At 35.9% G+C, this 19,727-nt stretch overlaps 1 protein-coding gene across 4 annotated transcripts in view; it reads right to left on the reverse strand.

The window, feature by feature from the left end:
- Positions 1-217: 217 nt before the first annotated feature.
- Positions 218-19,727, reverse strand: part of RBBP6 (RB binding protein 6, ubiquitin ligase) — a 32,055-nt gene continuing 12,545 nt past the window's right edge. Inside the window, exons 4-19 of one of the 4 annotated variants that reach the window (XM_082858121.1) lie at positions 19,630-19,674; positions 17,452-17,540; positions 17,241-17,337; positions 16,749-16,888; positions 14,978-15,091; positions 13,844-14,016; positions 12,309-12,412; positions 11,859-12,193; positions 9,579-9,675; positions 9,401-9,479; positions 9,236-9,290; positions 7,847-7,915; positions 5,451-5,813; positions 5,061-5,162; positions 2,466-4,223; positions 218-2,164 (exon numbers count right to left, since the gene is read on the reverse strand). In XM_082858121.1, coding sequence (XP_082714247.1) covers positions 583-2,164; positions 2,466-4,223; positions 5,061-5,162; positions 5,451-5,813; positions 7,847-7,915; positions 9,236-9,290; positions 9,401-9,479; positions 9,579-9,675; positions 11,859-12,193; positions 12,309-12,412; positions 13,844-14,016; positions 14,978-15,091; positions 16,749-16,888; positions 17,241-17,337; positions 17,452-17,540; positions 19,630-19,674 — 5,202 coding nt within the window. In that variant the 3' untranslated portion in view covers positions 218-582. The remainder of the gene's footprint in view (positions 2,165-2,465; positions 4,224-5,060; positions 5,163-5,450; positions 5,814-7,846; positions 7,916-9,235; positions 9,291-9,400; positions 9,480-9,578; positions 9,676-11,858; positions 12,194-12,308; positions 12,413-13,843; positions 14,017-14,977; positions 15,092-16,748; positions 16,889-17,240; positions 17,338-17,451; positions 17,541-19,629; positions 19,675-19,727) is intronic. The other 3 variants (XM_082858119.1, XM_082858118.1, XM_082858120.1) reach the window with 3 other exon arrangements.

Genomic DNA, 19,727 nt, shown 5'->3' on the forward strand with positions numbered 1-19,727 from the left:
CTACCTATTACCAGCCCACTAATAAAGTACATTTTCCATGTTTACTTCAGAATTTTACATATACAGTTCAGCTTATACTAAAGCCTCAAAGGATATTTTAAATATGAAAATGGAAAGGGGAAGAGACATGACACACTTTCCTTCAAATAAGGCAGATATTCAACATCTGAAAAGTTTACTGAAAACTTTTATTGTAATCAAAAAGTGACATAACGGAGTTGTAATGAATTCAGCAAATCATTCTGCTGATATTTTAGAACTGATATCAGCTTTTGCCAGGCAATTAAAAAAATTCAATGTGAAAATTTCACAGTACAGTAAACTCCACCCCAACTAATTATGGTGGTTAAAAATAATAGGCCCTAGCAAAACCTCTCATGTTACATGGTCACAACTCACAATTCTGTACAAAAGTTCGTGTTATAAAGCTCTGATGTAAAAATCAAATAATCAAGCAGCAATATTTTAAGTGCAGCACAGGGTCTTCCATATCATTATTTACAAGGCTTGAATCTCTTTACATTATAACAAAATTTAATACAGATGACTTAGTAATTAAGTCAATTTTTAAAATCTGCCCTTTTACACAGTGACAGATTTCACTTTTTGGTCATCCTTCTCCTTCTCCTTTTCTTTATCTTTGCTCTTCTTTGACTTCTTTTTCTTATGTTTGTGTTTTTGGCTTTTTTCCAATTCTACTTCAGTGCCTGCATGTTTCTTATGCTTCTTATGTTTTTTATGTTTCTTGTGCTTTTTCTTTTCTTTCTTTTTCTTCTTCTTCTTGCTGTCCTGACTTTCTGCAGAGCTAGCACTGCTACTGTGGCTTCGGGTTTGGCTTCCAGAAGGGCTATGACTTCTACTTGGACTGACACTAGGGCTGCTTTGACTCTGGCTCCTGGTTCCACCTACCTGGCTGACTGCTGCCATGTCCAGGCTCTCTTTTGCTTTCTCCATTACTTTATCTTTCAGTTCCTTAGAAATTTTCCCTGAAGTTTCTTCCTCTTTTACAGATACATTGCTTTCACTGTCACTTTCATTGTAATCTGGTTCAAAAGCAGCTTCATCAGTTTCTCTAGTTAAGTCAGAGGACAGTCGAGAGGAATGACTTAACTGGGGCTTAGGCTTGATGGTGTTCTTATCAATTTGCCCAGTAACTTGCTCCTTCTCAATCTGTGGGTCCGGTGGGTTAAGTATATACAGTGATTTATTGCCACTTGACTCTTTATTGTTCTTTGCCTCTAACACATGTTTCTCACGATCTTTACAGGGATTTTTATCTACAGATTTCGTCTCTTCACTTGAACGTTTAGTATCATAAGTGGATTTATGATCATGAGGTTTTTTGTCTCTTGAGGGACTAGAGTTACTTTTTTTGGAATCTCCTGTTCCTTTTTTAGGCAAATCTCTCTCCTCCCTTGGCTTAGTTTTTTGTCCAGCTGCAGAGTCTTTACTGCGAGAAGGAGAGTCTTTTCTTCTTGTTAATTCATTCCTTTCATCTCTACGTTTGGAACTTGAATACTCTCTGTTGTCATAATCAGTTTTTTTGTCTCTGTTGGGAGTGAAGTCTTTATTTGAGGAACCTCGAATGGAATCATGCTTATCTTCTTTGCCAGAAGTTCTAGTCTCTTTGGAAGATTGAGACAGACTTTTAAAATTTCCTTGCTCATTCAGACGGTCCAGATTACTATCTTTCTCTGGCTGAGTGCTGTTCTTCCTCTTTTCTGGGTTTTCCTTTTCCAACACTGAATGATCTCGATCTTTGGTTTTCCCTTTTTCACTAGATGCAGAGTTTTTTGAACTTTTGACCTCATGCTGTGTAATTTCATGGCTCACTTCCTTGGTGAGTTTCTGAATTTTCTCTGACGACTCATTTTCTTTTTCAGTATATTTGACTGCATTTGATGGTTTAGTGCTAACATTTTTTATAACACTGGCAGGTTTTCCTACACTTGATATAGGCTGTGTGGTGGATTTAACATCTTCTTCTTCAGATTCAAAGTCATCTTTATCCCATTTGGATTGAGGAACCTGAATCATAATAATAACATCTTCAGCAGGAGCTGTGTTATCATTATTATATTCTTCCATTGTTTTAATGACAGTTCGCTTTGTATCTGTTTTTTCTTCAGATTTCCGCACAGGACTGCCTCCAGTCGAACTGGTACTAGAAAGAATTAAAATATTTTTTAATTCATGAAGAACTTACAGTTATTAAACATTGATAAGTATAAAAAGACCAACTTAAACATGATAAATGTCCTTTTAACTTTCAAAAGCCACTTATTTTGCTGAGATATAAAGATTTAAGTGTATGATTATATAAAAACAAATGTGGCTCACCCCCAAAATCTACTTATCTTTTAACAATTCCTTTCTTCAAAGACAAGAGTAACCAGCTAACCCCCAACATCAATACATTCTTAATTATCATATTCCACTTTTTCCACCCACCCATTATCAGATACCTGGTATAATCCACGAGTGTTGAGCTGGATCCTTCAGTTCCAGTCACTTTTCGCCTGACCTTTCCTTTGATTTTTTCTTGTTTAACTTTGCCAGATGTTGACTCCAATTTTTCAGAGGGTTCTTTTGTATTAGATATATTTTCTGTACTTCCAATTTTTTTACCAGTTTCTCTGTTAAGCTTGATTTTTTTGGCTGGAGCAGTTGATGATGAAATTTTGTCTTTTTCAGGCGTCCTATCCAGCTTTTCAATATCAAGTTCCATTTTGCGCTTTGGTGATGGTTTCACTATTTCAGTTACTTCTAATTTAGAGATTTTCATTGAAGATGACTCAAAATCTTTATCTCCACCCTTCTCTTCAGTTTTTCTTTTTCTTTTTTCTCCCTTGCTATCAAGTGGTTTACTCTTATCATTAGGCTTCTTGGTCTTTTCTTCCTTACTAGTTAGCTTCTCTGACTTGACGTCTTTGGAGTAGTCCTTCTTCACTTTTTCCTCTTTGACTGGTTTTGTCTCCTGGTGTTCCTTTACTGACTTAGAGTGAGCTTTTCTGGGGGTACCAATGATCTTTTCATCTTTTTGAGAGGAAGATGATGATTTCACATTGTCAGTCTTTGGAGTCTCCTCTTTGGCTTTTTTAAGTGGAGGTTCAGATCGAGGAGATTTTTCACGCTCTCCATCTAGTTTTTCTTGAGGTCCTTTAGCAGGTTTTGCAACAGTTTCTTTTTTGGACACAGCAGATCCATCATTTTTCCGTTTGGTCTTGTCACCTTTTGCTTTAGGTTTATCTTTTTCTCTCTTATCTTTTTCAGACACTGATTTAAAAGTAATGGATTCAGCATCCATTGGTTCATCTCTAACAGGTGTAGCATCATCTCTACTTGGGAGAACAAACAATGAGTCTGTTTTATTTTCTTCACCACTTGTTGGCTCTCTTGATTTCCTAGAAGTTTCTAATAACTCTGGGTTTAGAAAGCCTTCACTTTCTTCCCCCTTTCTTCTTTTTCTGTGTTTCTTATGTTTATTTCCTTTACCATCTCCTGAAACATTTTCACTCTCCTTCTCTTTTGACTTTGTATTATCCTTCTGATTGTGACTGTCTCTTGATGAAAGCTTTTCTGGATAGTTGCCACCTATGTTTCGACTTCTATGACTCTGTCCACCAGAGTACTCCTCTCTGCGGCCTCTTGTGAAGGGAGAATTCCTGATATTAAGTGGTAAAAATCTCTCTGGAGAAAAGTTCTCTCTATTTGCTGAAGGTCTAGGCTGTGCTCCAGCAGCATAACCTTTATAATATTTTTCATACCACTCTCTATATTTTCTCTCCCATTCTCGATAACGTTCTTTTTCAAATGGGTCTCTGAAGTCAACACTCCTCCCGTAATAAGCTTTCATGTCATAAGGTGGTGGAACTTCTCTGTACCTGTTAAAATATTCACGTTCTGTTTCTCCTTGAGGTACATTACGTTTATTAGGAGATTGTCCCCTAAATGCTTGAGGAGATCTTGATCGTGAATGATACCGTCTATATGGGGGTGACCTTGACCTAGATCGATGATATCCGTGCGATCTAGACCGTGAACGGTAATTTCGACTTTTTCCTCTGCCTCTTCTGGGGTATGGAGGTGATCGTGAATAGGAACGAGAATGTGAGCGGCTAAATGATCGAGAATAAGAACGTGATCGTGTTGAACCAGATCTTGATTTAGAGTAAGTATATGAACTTCTTGAATAGGATGAACCACTATAGGGAGATTTGGACCTAAAAGCAAAAATAAAACAATAGTTGATAGTTGAGAAATATATACAAAATAAAACACAGACTCTCAGATTTCAGTATGTTCTCCTCATGGTTCATTATTTATTTATATCATTTCATCTTAGATGATTAAAGAGGCACAGTGACCTCTACTGGAATGGAATAAAGTACACAAAGATCGGAGCAATCACTTGTTATAAAACAAGAGTGAAATCTTAACAATTAGAGTGAAGTGCATTAATGTACCGTGAGTTATATGACCTAGCATTAAATAAAATGCCAATTAAATTTAAACATTACTTCCTATCTGATTATTAAGTAGGAGTAACTTTTTTTGTCCTACGTTGGCCAATAGTCTAGCTTTAAAAGGAACATCTCAAGCATAAAAAGTAAGTCTTTTAAACAAACTTCCTGGGAATATTTATAATTCAGTTTTTCTATCAATAAAGCAACTTGTATTCTACTATTAGTTCATAATCACACAGGTTAATGTTCCAGCAGAAAGCTGTAGCCTTAGGTAAAAGGGGCCTCAGAAATGTAATCTTTGGCTAGTCCACTATTTTTTTCCTTCCACAAACATTTCCCAATTATTTCACACTATAAATAACTTCAAGGGACAAGGGCAATTTAATCCCCATAACTGCTAGTTCTACACAATAGAATTTACAGTGAGATATTTCAATAAACAGATATTGGGAAATAAGCTACATTTCCATTTTTATAAACCTAGACCGAATCAGAAAAATTCCATCACTGCAATGTTATTTATATCCATAGCTAATCCCTGGATATTCAAAGTCCCATTTGTAATTCTGTTGTGAAGGCTTGCAAAACACTAACCTGGAAAATGAGCGCCTACGCTCCTTTTGAATCTTTTTGTATTCCATCAATTCCTTAGCAAAATCATTTGTAAACTCATCTAGCTTGGACTTTTTCTTTTCCCTAGTAAAATAAAGTTAAAGAGCGAAAGTTAACAAAAACCATTTAAGAAAACTAACAAGACAAATGTAATTAGATCATGAATGAAATGAATGAAATTGTCATTAGTTTTCCACTTTAAAACTATAAATAACTAGGAATCCCTGAGGAAGCTGCTTGTATGGCTTGGTTTAATTTTTAGGTGATTTTTCTTATACTAACTGGAAACACTGGAAAATGCTTCCAAAGATACCTATTTAACGTTACATCAGAAAATGAAAGTGTAGAGTAATTTCAAATTCAAACACTTACTCTTCTTTTAGTCGTCGTTGCTCTCTATAGAATTCTTCCCTGGACAAAGGTGGTGCTTGTGTTGTTGGGATGGTATTTGAATGAGCTGTCTGTACTCCTGATGATACCCAAGGTGTTGATAAATTGGCCGGAGCTGGAGGAAACCCTGGAGGGGGAACACTATACCCAGCAGGTGGTGGCTGGCCAGGAGGAAACTGAGGAGAAAACTGTGGAGGAGGAACACCTGGAGGGAGAGGAAGCGTGTGGGGAGGAGGAGGATACAAGGGAGGGGGTGGGACAGGTACAAAAACTGGATTTGCTGGTAGTGATGGGCCTTGAGTTCTCTGTGATCTTTCGCTGTGGTGTCGTCCACGGTTTATACTTCTGGAAAAATAAATTCCAAGATATTAAAGCATCTGAGACAAGTAACCTTATCTTTTCCACTCATAATCTTTTCAATCCACAAACAAGGAAAAGAATCAACTATTCAAATAAGCACAGGGACACTGATATTGTTTATATGTAAAAATAACATCATTTATATGTTAAAAACAACATTTAAGGCCAGTTAGGGATTGAGATAAGTTTACAAGGTCTTCTTTACATGGAGATGCCATACTTTTATCTTTTGATAAAAGTTATCTTTTGTGAAGTCCAAATATCACTCCACAATGATCTCATTACTTCCTAATCTGTCATTTAAAGGAACTGACAGGTTAATGTCTCTGTGACCTATTTCTCCCCAAAATGCCTTCCAAGACCAAAAGTTTAAATGAAGAAAACCCACTTCCTATAATATTTTTGAGGAAATAAGACCCTTCAAAGTAGAATAAACATGGGACTTCCTTGCTGGCATGGTGGTTAAGAATCTGGGAAGATACCACATGCTGTGGAGTGACTAAGCTCATGCACCACAACTACTGAGCCTGCATTCCACAACTACTGAAGCCCGCGCGCCTAGAGCCCGTGCTCCGCAAACAAGAGAAGCCACCGCGATAAGAAGCTCATGCACTGCAACGAAGAGTAGCCCCCCCCCGCCAAAAAAAAGAGTAGCCCCTGCTCGCCTCAACTAGAGAAAGCCCGCGTGCAAGCAACAAAGACCCAACACAGCCAAAAACAAACAAACAAATTTATTTAAAAACAAAGTAGAATAAATACTAGTTTTAACATTTGTAATTAACAACTGAAAATCTCACTTTTTCTCTCAAAGGGTTAGATTAAAATTAACAGTGCTAGCCGAAGTTTCTAAATTCTGCCTCATCAAACAAACAGTGGCTTCTTCAAAAAAAGTGGGCTTATTTCTGTTAAGCTAAAAGGATCTTTAAATTATAGGTAACTGGTATACAATAGCAGCAGCTGGGATTTAGATTTCAGGTCTCTTTTCAGAGTCTGATTAGTAAATGTTATCTTCTTATTAAATATGTGATCTAGCAACAAAACAGTAGTTATCTTTCATAAGCTTAGCAATTCTCTTTGGAGCACTAGAAGATACCCTTAAGTATGACCTAGATAGTAAGAACTATATGGCTTACTTCTTAGATTAACACTGCTTGTGCATCTTCTGGGCAAGGGCCCCTAACAATCTTCTGTCTAAACTTTTGGAAGAGAAGATGGTAGAAGATGGGGATAACTGAGTCTAGGGGAGAAATAAATCCAAGTCTTCTTCACATTTGGGAGCTGAGCTCGTTAACATCCATCTTAAATTAAATCGACACCTTAGTTTGTCTGGGCCTTACTGACCACCCTCTACACTCAACAGAGTAAATGTAAGCCAGTATTCTGCTGTGTGCTGACAGAGAGAAAGCAGTCCTTGGGAAGGAGTAGTAAAGATGTAGCCTTAAAAAACCATTTAAAAATAAAAATTTTAAAAACCCATTTAAAACACTAAATGTAGGGACTTCCCTGGTGGCGCACTCGTTAAGAATCCGCCTGCCAATGCAGGGGACATGGATTCAAGCCCTGGTCCAGGAAGATCCCACATGCCGTGGAGCAACTAAGCCCGTGCGCCACAACTACTGAGCCTGCGCACTAGAGCCCATGTGCCACAACTACTGAGCCCATGTGCCACAACTACTGATGCCCGTGTGCCTAGAGCCCGTGCTCCACAAGAGAAGCCACAGCAATGAGAAGCCCGCGCATGGCAACGAAGAGTAGCCCCTGCTCGCCGCAGCTAGAAAAAGCCTGCGTGCAGCAATGAAGACCCAACGCAGACAAAAATAAATAAATTTATATATATATAAAATATTAAATGTAATCTATTCTTTTATAGGCCTCTTAAGGGCAACTACTTAAGATATAAGTGAGGAAAGTCTAAACCAAATGAACCCACTCCCCCTACCACTACTGTGCTTTAATTTGTGTTATATTTTTCAGTGTGTCATCAGATTACTGTTTTTCAAGATTCTTAGCAAGCCTACCTGTAGCAGCTTCTCTCCCCTCTTCTAATTTGCTGTGGTGGAGAAACCAGATATCCAAGCTTGTTGGAACTGTGTGGAAAGAAGGATAAAATAGGCTTGAGTATTATACACACCTTTTCGTGTGTAGACTTTAATATACCTATTTTAACTATTCTGAAAACTTTTCCTTACTCCCTGATCCTGATTCTTAAACTTGTTTCAGACAGAGATATGAGCAAGTGTTATATTTACTTAAAATGAAATATTCTTTCTGATTAACATATTATAAACAATTAAGCTTCAATATATATTTTATGTAATATTGTATTTTAATTAGCATTCTTTAAGTTTCTCTATGACTTATTGTTATAGAAAAGGAAAAGAGCTCTTTTATCTGCTGGACACTATGCAGAGGCATTTGACATGTGAGGTAAGTAGCACCATTCCAATTCTACAGATGAGGCAATGGAGGCTGAGAAGTAGAATCACATACCCTTGTCACATAGCTAGCAAATGCAGGAGATGGGACTCAAACCCAGGTCTGTCTCCAAATCCCGTGTTCTTTCTACTGATATATTCTGCTAGTCTCTCAACTAACATACTTTTTCTAACATACTTTTTCTATAAGAAGTTTGGTTTATCTTTCAAACAAAAAGATTAAAGTTTTAGAATATAAGCCAGTTTACATAAATATATGAGCCCATTTATATAGGTCACATAAATAGAAATAATTATATAAAAACAATAAATAAATCTGATTTTTAATGCCATAGAACATCCTATAGAAGATCAAAGTTCTTAGTACTCCAGGGTAGAAAATCATACCCTAAAGAATTTTTTTTTTTTTCTTCTGGGAGACGGAAGGATTTATTACTTGCAGCAGTAAGGAGAACACCAGGGATCATTCACAAAGCAGTGTCTCCCACACCCTACAGATTTTAATACGCAATAAAATTTCATTAACATAGCTAGTCAAAATGAGAAATTTTGCGTTTGACAGACTTTAATCTTATTATGTGTTTATTTACTCAAATCAAAAACATCCAAATTAAAGAGGAAAGTTTAATCTACCAGCATAATAACTGACTCAGTATTTAAAATATTCTTTCAAGTAATTCTTATCTGTTCATTAACTGAGATTCTGCCAAGATCACCATTTGTTAAGCCATAAAAGTAAAAAGAATTTACATGAGTTTACATCTTATTATTATAGAAAAGAAATACTAATTTTTTAGGAAGAATTCTTCATATAGTCTTGAATTTGTGACATTTTACATAAAAACTGCGTTAACATGGCATATAAAAGAGGAGTTCACAGTAAAAGACACTCAGCACACACTGCTGAGATTGTAATCTCCATCATCCGGTTAGAAAGCAATCATCTGAAGATTATTTGAGACATATACTTACTGTTCCCAACCTGGTCGACCACCACCTGGACGAGCAGTGTTTATTCTTACTGGACCTTGGAAACAAAAATAAACAAAACCAATAAGTAAATATAAAATTACAGGTTAAATAAAGTTAAAATTATTTTTTAAGGAAAAAAGTTCAAACCAAAATGATTTTACTCACCAGTTGTGGGGATCAATTGTCCATGCAATAATGACTGTCCAAGCAAAGATGGGGTTCCAAGTACAGGCACCTGGTAACCCTTTAGGAAAAAACCAAAAAGGTATAGTTAAAAAAACAAAACAAAAAACTCTACTGTGATAATAATAAATCTCCAAATTTAAAAGCCAGTGAAACTTACCTTCTCTTCCATAAGGGCAGTAATTGCAATTGAAGAGGCTCCCTTTGAATGTTCAGATGCAAGTGCTGCAGCTGGCAGTATTTTATTATCAGAATCCCTAGATAATAATATAATTTACAATACATTAAAAAGTCACCAGAAATGGAGGATTAAAGTTACAAACTTCCAGTTATATAAGATAATTAAGTACTTGAGACGTAATGTACAACATGATGACTATAGCTAACACAGCTGTATGGTATATAGGAAAGCTGTTAAGAGAGCATAGATCCTGAGTTCTCATCACAAGAGAAAAAAATTTTTTTTCCTTTTTATTGTATTTACACATGAGAAGACAGATGTTAGCTGAACCTACTGTGATAATTATTTCACAATATATGTAAGTCAAATCACTGTACTGTATGCCTTAAACTTATACAGTGATGTATGTCAATTATTTCTCGATAAAACTGGAAAAAAATAGGCAATATTTTCCATATTTTTGAAAAAAAATTCCATGTTACAAGGATGTGAGTCATATTTAAGAGGCCTCTATATATAATACTTGTAAAGTTTGAAAAATAATAGACCTGAAGGAAATGTCTGCATTACACAAATATTCTTATTTCAGGAATATATAATCTGTGATAATAGGATTATAAAGTTTACTTCTGCATGTAATGAGTAAAAATTATCAAAGGAAAATAAAGAGTAAAAGTCACATCTTGTTACTGTTCATCCATCACACTTCCATTAAGATGAGTTACATCAAAGATGATGAAAACTTCTGGGGAAAGTGAGAGAGGACTGGACTTTTGAAGAGTTCTTCATATGTAAGTGAAATGTAAAATGAAGAAGCCTCCTTAAGAAGTACAATCGGGCTTCCCTGGTGGCGCAGTGGTTGGGGGTCCACCTGCCGATGCAGGGGACGCGGGTTCGTGCCCTGGTCCGGGAGGATCCCGTGTGCCGCAGAGCGGCTGGGCCCGTGGGCCATGGCCGCTGGGCTTGTGCGCCCAGGGCCTGTGCTTCGCAATGGGAGGGGCTGCGGTGGTGAGGGGCCCGCGTACCGCAAAAAAAAAAAAGAAGTACAATCTATGATAGATATGATAGAAATTGGTTCAGTTTTAAGACTAGTAAAGCTAAAAAAAAAAACAACTTGAGAGACAAAATAAATAAATAAAGGATTAAGAGTAAATTCTACTTCCACCTCTACCACTAAATCAAAGGGTAACCTTAGATAAGTCAATGAACTCTCTGGGCCTTATTCCCACTATTAATCAAATAAAAGGCTGAAATAGGTTAAGTGGGATTTAAAAAAATTTTTTATTTTATTCACGTATAGCTGATTTATAATGTTCTGTTAATTTCTGCTGTACAGCAAAATGATTCAGTTATACATATATATACATCCTTTTTCACATTCATTTCCATTATGGTTTATTACACGATATTGAATATACAGTTCCCTGTGCTATACAGCAGGACCTTGTTTATCCATCCTATATATAATACTTTGCAGGGATTTCTTAAATATACTTGTAAAGGTCCTACTCCTAAAGATTTTGTTTCTGGGAACAAACCCCTGGCATCTATTTTTTAAAAGCTGGTTGATTTTTTAAGCCTTTATGAGCCATTGGACTATAAAGGTCCCTTTCATTTCAGGAGTGGTAGGATTTAAATGAGTTTTCACTACTCTCCTACATAATTATGCTCCAAAACAATCATTTCTTGACCTCTCTCCTTCTACCAGTATTTCATCCCCTCTTTCTCTATTTATCCAAATTGTTCTTAGTTCTGCTCAAATCTACTGTTTTCTAATAACACCATAAGAGGTGACCATAAGTGACCTCTCCCTCTTGTGAACTGCAGAGCTGACTGTCATGGGATATTATTCAACATTTAATGTGACTTGCTGGCAATGTATATAGTTTTTGACCTTGGGATGCTTAATAATTTGCAAATGAATCTCCTTCATTTGTCTGTTCCTCCAGTAAAACTTAGCCATTTCTTTCTTTCTTTTTTTTTTTTTAATTTGGCTGTATCGTGTGGCTTGTGGGATCTTAGCTCCCCAACCAGGGATCGAACCTGGGCCCCAGCTGTGCAAGTGCCAAGTCCTAACCATTGGACTGCCAGTGAATTCCCAAAGACTAGGTCATTTCTTACAAGTCATCCACCTTACTGAGCACAGTGGGATGCAACAGACTGAAGATCACTAAAACAACTGTTAAAGCAATATACAATAAAAAAAACTACATCACTGATCTCACTTGTTTCCTAACAGCGAGAAATACATAGACTTACCGAAAAGGTCCATCTGATTTTTCTGAGTGGACTGATATGGAGACTGTTGCAGTTATATCAGGTACAGGGGCTGGGGTAGAAGATGGATTTCCAGGCACAGGAGGGGCCAAGGAAGACTGATTAGAGGTTAATGAAGATATGGATGGAGCCGGGTGAGTTGATGATGTCACTGGAATCATCAGAGGATCCTGTTGTCTTGATATTGGAGACCTCATCAGAGGTTGTAGGTTCCGTTGAATGAGTGGTCTTGGAGGTGGTAGTTGGGGTGGGGGTGGAGGTAACTGTTTTCTTAGTCTTTTCGTATAACCAGTTTCATTTTTGAAGTTATTAACAGCCTACAGACACCAATCATAAAAATGCAGAAAAATGTAATGTATTTACTCAAGTACGGTTAAATCAATTAAAAGATTTTTAAAATTTTTTCATAAAAAGTGATACAAATATAGCTACCTGTCGTAAGAACTTATTGGCAATTAAAGCATCAGGAGAGACATCATTCTGATGACATGTTGGACATGTATGTTCATCTGATTCCAAGAGAGCTGTCCTTATACCTATGTATAAGATTTTAAATATTAACAAAAGCATAGTTAGGAACCCAGTTTTTACTGAATGAATTAAAAAGACAGTTTACATGTGTTCAGTTACATTACTGTTTTTCAAGCACACATCACTAACCGTTTCTATTCTTAGATTAAGAAATTTAAAAGTAAAATTTCTCGCCTGATAGCACTCCTCTGCTCTAATCTCTATCTTAAAAACAGAAGTAATGGATATAAGCTAAACAAACATTTTAAACTGAGAGAAAAGATGCTCTTTCCCAAATACTATTCTCTTTGTTTAGCTAGTAATCGGAATATTATAGGGGAAAAAAAAGGAAAAGAAATAGTCTACAAAGAGACAAAAACATTATATGGCTAATATAGGGCTTTTAAAAAAGCATCACTTGGGAATTCCCTGGTGGTCCAGTGGTTAGGACTCCGCACTTTCACTGCTGAGGGCCCGGGTTCAATCCCTGGTAGGGGAACTAAGATCCCACAAGGTATGTGGTGCTAAGAAAAAAAGCATCACTAGAAAAGGGCATTATAAATAACAGAAGCATTATTCAGGCAAGGAAATCAGAGACATCTATAGTACAGCAGGTAAGAACCAACACTAAATTATAGATGCACTGACTATGCTTCAGTGTTGCAAAAAATCCAATCATAAGTGGTCTGTTAAATTCAAGACACACTCTGAAACAACTTTTAAGTGACCTCTTCTTGACTTTGGTCTTCACTGAAGAGGCCCCATAAAAAAGATTTGTATTCCAAAACTACCTTTATTTTGTGGCCGTGAGACCAGGGATCAAACCTGCGTCCCCTGCAGTAGAAGTGTGGAATCCTAACCACTGGACTGCCAGGGAAGTCCCCCCAAACCATCTTTAGAAATGATGAAGACCAGAGCAGGACTGAGCAATGAAATTTTCAGATGACGTAAGAAGGGACAAACTTAAGATAAGTGGCAGAAAAAAAATCAAGTGCTAATAGAATATAAATGATTCACAAGTAACCCCCTGGCAAATGTTGGGTAATATCTTTACAGAGTAGTTCTCAATCACACTTAAGAATTTTAGAATAAGCTATTTTTCACATTCCTAGAAAGGGACTTAGATATCATTTAAAAGTACTTCTGGAATATCTAAAGCCCAAAAGGCTTTTAAATTTCTGTATACCATTTAAAACACAGAGGAAATAAAAATCCTACATTTTATAAAACCTCAGTAAAATCACCTTGATGAAGGTAAAGAATGTGGTCAATTCTAATATTTAAAAGGACAAGGAGGTGGTTGTTTTTTTTTAAAAAAAGTAGCAACAAAAAGTTATTAAATGCTCATTGATTTATCAATAATTCATATTATTAAAATATACAATATTGCTAACAGCCTTTCCAAGGAAATACACATACTCTAAATTATGTATTGTCAAAGATTCAACATTTCTTACATTCATCACAATAACTATTTCCACAGCATGGAATGACAACAGCATCAGTCATAATATCTTTGCAGATGAGACACAACAATTCATCTGGGATAGGATCATCTTCTTCTGAAGATGATGATGGTTCCTCTGGTAAAAAAGGTGGTTTTTCTTTTTTCCCAATTGCATATGCTTCTCTGTAAAAGAAAGTTTTAGTGTTTTAACATTGTTAAGGCAAAGTATTTCCAAAAAAATTTATATATTCTACTATACCATAATGGATACTTATAATTCAGTACAATGTCAAATCAGTTTATGTAAGTGTGTACCTCCCAAAATAAGGGAGCAGTTATGAACATCCTCCCCTGAACAAAAAGATATAAAACAAAATCCTAAACAAGTATAACAAAAAAGAAAAAAAATGCTATGAAAGTGGCTAAAAGGATCTTCGAATCTGTAACTCTAAGAACTGAGAGCCAGAGAAGTAAAGCGACACAATCAGTGCCACAAAGTTATATTTATATGGGTGGCAGAGACGGGATTTGAGCTTAAGCTATGACAACACCCTAATCACTATTTTCTGTACTACCATGTTTCTTGGGGGAAAAAATTGTTTTTTCTTCCTCCATAGTCTAACAGTCCCCAAAACCTGTGAAGGTACTAATGTGAATACCACAATATGGGAAACTAAAATTGGAACTGACATTACACAATTAAGGGGGATAATTCAAGGGAAATATGTCACTAATCACACCAGTAATTAATAGCCAGAATTAGACTTCAAAACAGTGGTCTACTATACTTAACATTTTAAGAGAGATTAATCTATTTATAGTCAATTAAGAAATATTCATGACTTAGATATTAAAAATATGTGTGAAAAATTTAAAGGAACACCTCATTAGATATTTGGAGGTCCATTTTTCGTAGAAATGTACTTTGCAGAAATGTTGGGTATTAAATATATTAAAAATAAAAAACCAAAATATTCTATTCTCAGACTTATCACCAGTGCTTCCAACACCCCCATCTTTGTAAACAGGCACATTCGTAAAACACAGGAATTCCTAGAGAAATCCTTTCTGTTTCATTCAGGAACAGAGTGTGTTCATCTCAAATGCTAAAATGAAAGAATCTCATCTGGACAGAGCAGGGTACCTTAGGTGTGTTATTTGTGTTGCAGTTGCTCCATAGACATCACCACGATTCCAGAAATATGTATCAATTTGCTTATGCCCCATTGTTCCCAATTTGTGAAAGAGGAGTCTCCCACTGCCCAAAAGAGAGAAAAGAAAAAAAAAAAAAGAGGAGAAGAGAGGATAGAAAAAGAAACAGAAGAAGAGTCTAAGTTGCTTATCAGTGGTGTTAGTGGAGAAGGTGAAAGTTTCATTTAAAATATTTGGGTTCCCATTTTCCCCAGTATTTGCTGTGTGTTTGGCACAAATGGGCTTCTGTATTTCAGTATTCAAAAGCAATGAAGTTAATTATTAGTAGGGGTTCACAGGTGATGTTAATTTTTCCAACACAAATTTCTATTTAAATACTTTAATATCTACATATTATATTAATATGTAGCCGTCTGCTCTTAAATTGTGTCTGTAAAAGTCATCAATTTCAACCTAAAGCTGTTTGGAATCATGTATGAAATGTCTGAATTAGAAACAGCGTAACAACAAATTGCTCTAAGATGAACCACAAAAACACAGGATGGTAGACTGATAAAAAATAGATGGGAGTGAAGTTGAGAAAGTGAGTAGGGCTGGGAGTTTAGGAAAACATTAATTCTTATCTGTGAACTACAACAATGTATTTACTCAAAAACAATGTATTTACCTACTCAAAAACACAATCTTTTTTCAGTATCATTCTGTAAGCATAGCCATTTTCATCATCCTTACCTGCTCACCACATCTGACAATATAGCATGAAGCTGAGGAGAACTGTTCTTAATATACATTTTGTCACTAAGAACATGGACATCTACTCTCTAAATTGATGTTTCTCAAGGTATGCCCTAAGGATCCCCTAAACTCATAATCTCCTCGAGGACTTGTTAAAAAATGCAGACTCAGAGTCTCATCATATAATCCCTGGGGGCGGGGCAGGGTACCTAGGTTATTTAACATACTTTTGTAAGAGATTCTTATGCACGATTAAGTTAGCGAACCATATTCCAAAGAACACTTAATATTGTGTTTTACATTGTGAGACTTTACAACTGTTGATGGTAATCAAAAAGGTAATTAAATGTATTAATAAAAGCATATAAAATGGGAAGTTACCTAGTTGAACTATGCCTCTAGGTTTACTGTCTATTCATTTCATTAAAAATTGGCTCATAAAATAAAATCTGAAAACACATTAAAAATAAGCATTAAGGTATAGCTTATAGAGCTATAGCTGATCTGAACTAATGGTTTATAAAATAAACCACACTTCAGAATCTTAAGACTCACACAGTATATCCAAACTTATTCAAGATACCTCAGCATTTCCTTTAATCTTGGCACTTAAATTTGCCTTGATATCTTGCAGAACTTTTATTCTTAACCGTCCTGCTTCTCAGAAAGTTTAAGATACTTGTCTTGTTCTTTTAAAGGATGCAAACAGCATATAAGACTATGTGGGAGTATGTATGTGAATGAGGAAGAAAGCAGGGAATGACAGAAAAAGAAAAATTAGAAGATCACAAGGGAAGTGGCACTCACTGGCAGCAAAAAAACCCCAAATCCATTTTAAATTTGCTTTAAATGGAGCAGACTGCAGCCTCTCATTCGTAACACAGAAATGCAACATGTGGAGACTAAGTCTTGGTATACAACGTTCATAAGGAATCCAAGTAGCCAACTCACAAGCCCAAGATTGAATAAAACACTATCACCTGGACTGACTGTAGTCTCCATAGATCATACCTAATTTGAATACTTACGCATCTATAGTTGGTATTGCATATTTTCCAGTGTTGGTAAGCATTGCACCTTTCATGTTAGGATCTTTCACCTCCATCATAAAACTTCTGGGAATTCCAGTGCTCTTTTTAATCCTAGGACCAGATTCAAAGTTCTTATCCTATATGTATGGGAAAGGAGAGAGGAGGAAGAGAAAAAGCAGTTACCTTTATTTAATATTAGCTAACACGCAGTGCTATCATATATGATCTCATTTAATCCTCACAACAGCCATGTAAGGTAAGTACTATTATTACCTCCATTTCACAGAGAAGAAATAACAGGCTTGGAGAAATCAAGTAACTTGCTCACTCAGTGGCAGTGTCAAGATTTGAAGCCTGGCAGTTTGGCTCTAAAAGCTATGCTCATTTGCCGTTGTAATAGAGAAGGCAGTATTTACCAAGAAAAATAATAGGGCTAAGAAAAGATTTTAAGAAAAATAAGGTGTATCATAGCTTCTACTTTGAACTTACCCCATTTGTTGGGCAATTCTTAATATAATGGCCAGGTTTACCACAACGGAAACAAGTATAAGATGGAGGTGGTGGACCTAGAGGTTTCTTCATGTAACTGAAAGGGGAAAAAAAAATTACATGTACACAAAGACTTGAAAAAAATGCTTTTGATATGGGCGGGAGACCCCACCCCAAAGTACCTATTAGTATAAAGTATTTATGAACTTACTTGACTGGGTCGTATTCATGGCCAGATTGCGACATCATTGCTTTAATTTTATCTTCTTCAGAAGCATTGGCTTCAGCCAGATTGGCGGTCTGTTTAACAGGTAATTATTTGACACACACATTAGAAACACATTTAAGACCACACAGCCAAAGACAACACCACTCATCCTGTAAAGAGCAGTATCTAATCTTGCATAAAAACAGTTATTTACAAGTATAACCTAGAAGACGCACTGGGAGTTCATTAGGTCATTACATGATGTTTGGGTGTCTATGGTGCTGAAGAAAGTCTTTCTGGGGGCACTCAAACCTTAGACCCTGTTTGTACCTTACATTTAAGATTTGCATACTACTCTTCTAAGAGTTAAAAACTGAGATTAAGCTAGGAGAGAAACACTTGATGTTTTTAAGTCTTAAAAATAGTTCAAGTGTCACAGCATTAAGCATCAAATGTCAAGCATATAACTTGGAGGTAGGGTTGGGGGTAGAACAATTGAACATATTATGCAGCAGATACTACAAGTCAGAAGGCTCTTTAGGTAGTGGTGTCAAATTTCAAACTAAGTGCAAAGCACATGCACTGAGCATTCAAATTTTAAATCCAACTCTCCAAAGATTTATGAACTTTAAGGTATTACATACAATAGTCTAGATATAAGCAGGGTCTAAGGGAGTGAGTCCTAATAACTTGAATCTTCAAGCATCTAGCACTCATATCAGCCATTCATTAGGTTTTAGCTTTACATTCATCCACAAAACAAGCAACCAGTTTTAACACTTTATTGTAATTTTATATACAAAGAATGCTTAACATTAACAGAGCTTAGAACAACAGCAACATTTACAGAAAACTGGATTACAGATGTTGAACAACTAATTTGTTTGAACCCAAACAGTAACTTACAGATAGTTTAAAAAAAAAAAAAAAATCCCCCACACCTCCAAAACTCCGCAACTGCTTCCCACAAAGAAACAATGGTAGGAATAGACCAAAACTCAAATATGGTCCTTACAGTACACATGAATTAAAACAGTGAACTATAAATTGCTTAAGATGTTAACTCTATGCTAAACCACTTTGCATTAAAAAATTATAGAGATTGGTTTTAGCCCACTTCATGTTTTAGAATCATCAACTTTAATGTTTACTTTTCCCACAACAGGAACTTAAAAAGCTGTATTTGTTACTAGGACATTTTGGGGGATACATTCTAGGGGATAAGGACAAAACCTATAACAAAGCCAAAGACAAGATAGGGACAGCACTAATGGAAAACTCATCTAACTCATTAACCTCGGTTGATAAATTTGGTTTTACATTTCTGATAGGGAAAAAATGATTTTCGGAAAACTGGAAAACTTCCTTCTTGGCCCTCAAAAATCTGCCTGATCTGTAATATTTGCCTTTTTTCCCCTAAAGGCACAATTTGCAAACTAAGTCTATTGTTTTAAAAATTAATCCATCACTAGTGCTTTCCCAAACAAAAGGTACACATTGTTGAGCAGAAAATTGCAAGCAATCTTATCGCAAAACATGGCATATACAATGATTTCAGGAGGTAACAATTTTCCCCTCTGCCAAACATACACATTGGTATATTCCTGCAAACAACTTTATACATTTACACAATTCATGTAGTCTGTGTTCAAACAAATTAGGTTGTTTAAAACTTTTTCTAATGCAGACAGACTACAAGTCTATAGCATAAAGAAACAATTGTATCACATTTAAAATGTTGACCTTCAAGGGATCAATTCAAATATTCAAGAAATAACCACACAATCGTCCGTGTAAAGGAAAGCTTCTATTTTGGCTGCGTAAAGTCCACATAATTTACAGCCAAAACCAGGGAATTCCTCCAGAAATTTGCTAGTTTCCAATGTATAATTAAACAAAATGTATGAGGGGAAAAAAGCGAGTAAGTGTAGCTTCATGTGTTTCTTCTGTCTTGAAGATGAACAACACTCCAACATTATGGTGAAGCTGATTTCAAAATACTCCCCCTATCTTCTCAAAACAGCAACTACTCTTTACAGGATAGTAATAGTACGTACAATGTGTCTGCAAAATATCTCCTCCCCCAACCCCTCTTAAAACACTGTTCCACATTAAACAACAACAAAAAAATACGATGTTAGAAAAAGATTTATATTTTCAAGAATATATATATATATATACCTTCGTAAGCTGGGCCAGAGAAATAGATGCAGAAGAGTCATCAATCTGTTCACAAAAAATTAAACACACATTCAAGTTCCACACTGAAAACATCTGAA

Source organism: Leucopleurus acutus (assembly GCF_964270905.1).
Source record: "Leucopleurus acutus genome assembly, chromosome: 16".
NCBI classification, from domain to species: domain Eukaryota; kingdom Metazoa; phylum Chordata; class Mammalia; order Artiodactyla; family Delphinidae; genus Leucopleurus; species Leucopleurus acutus.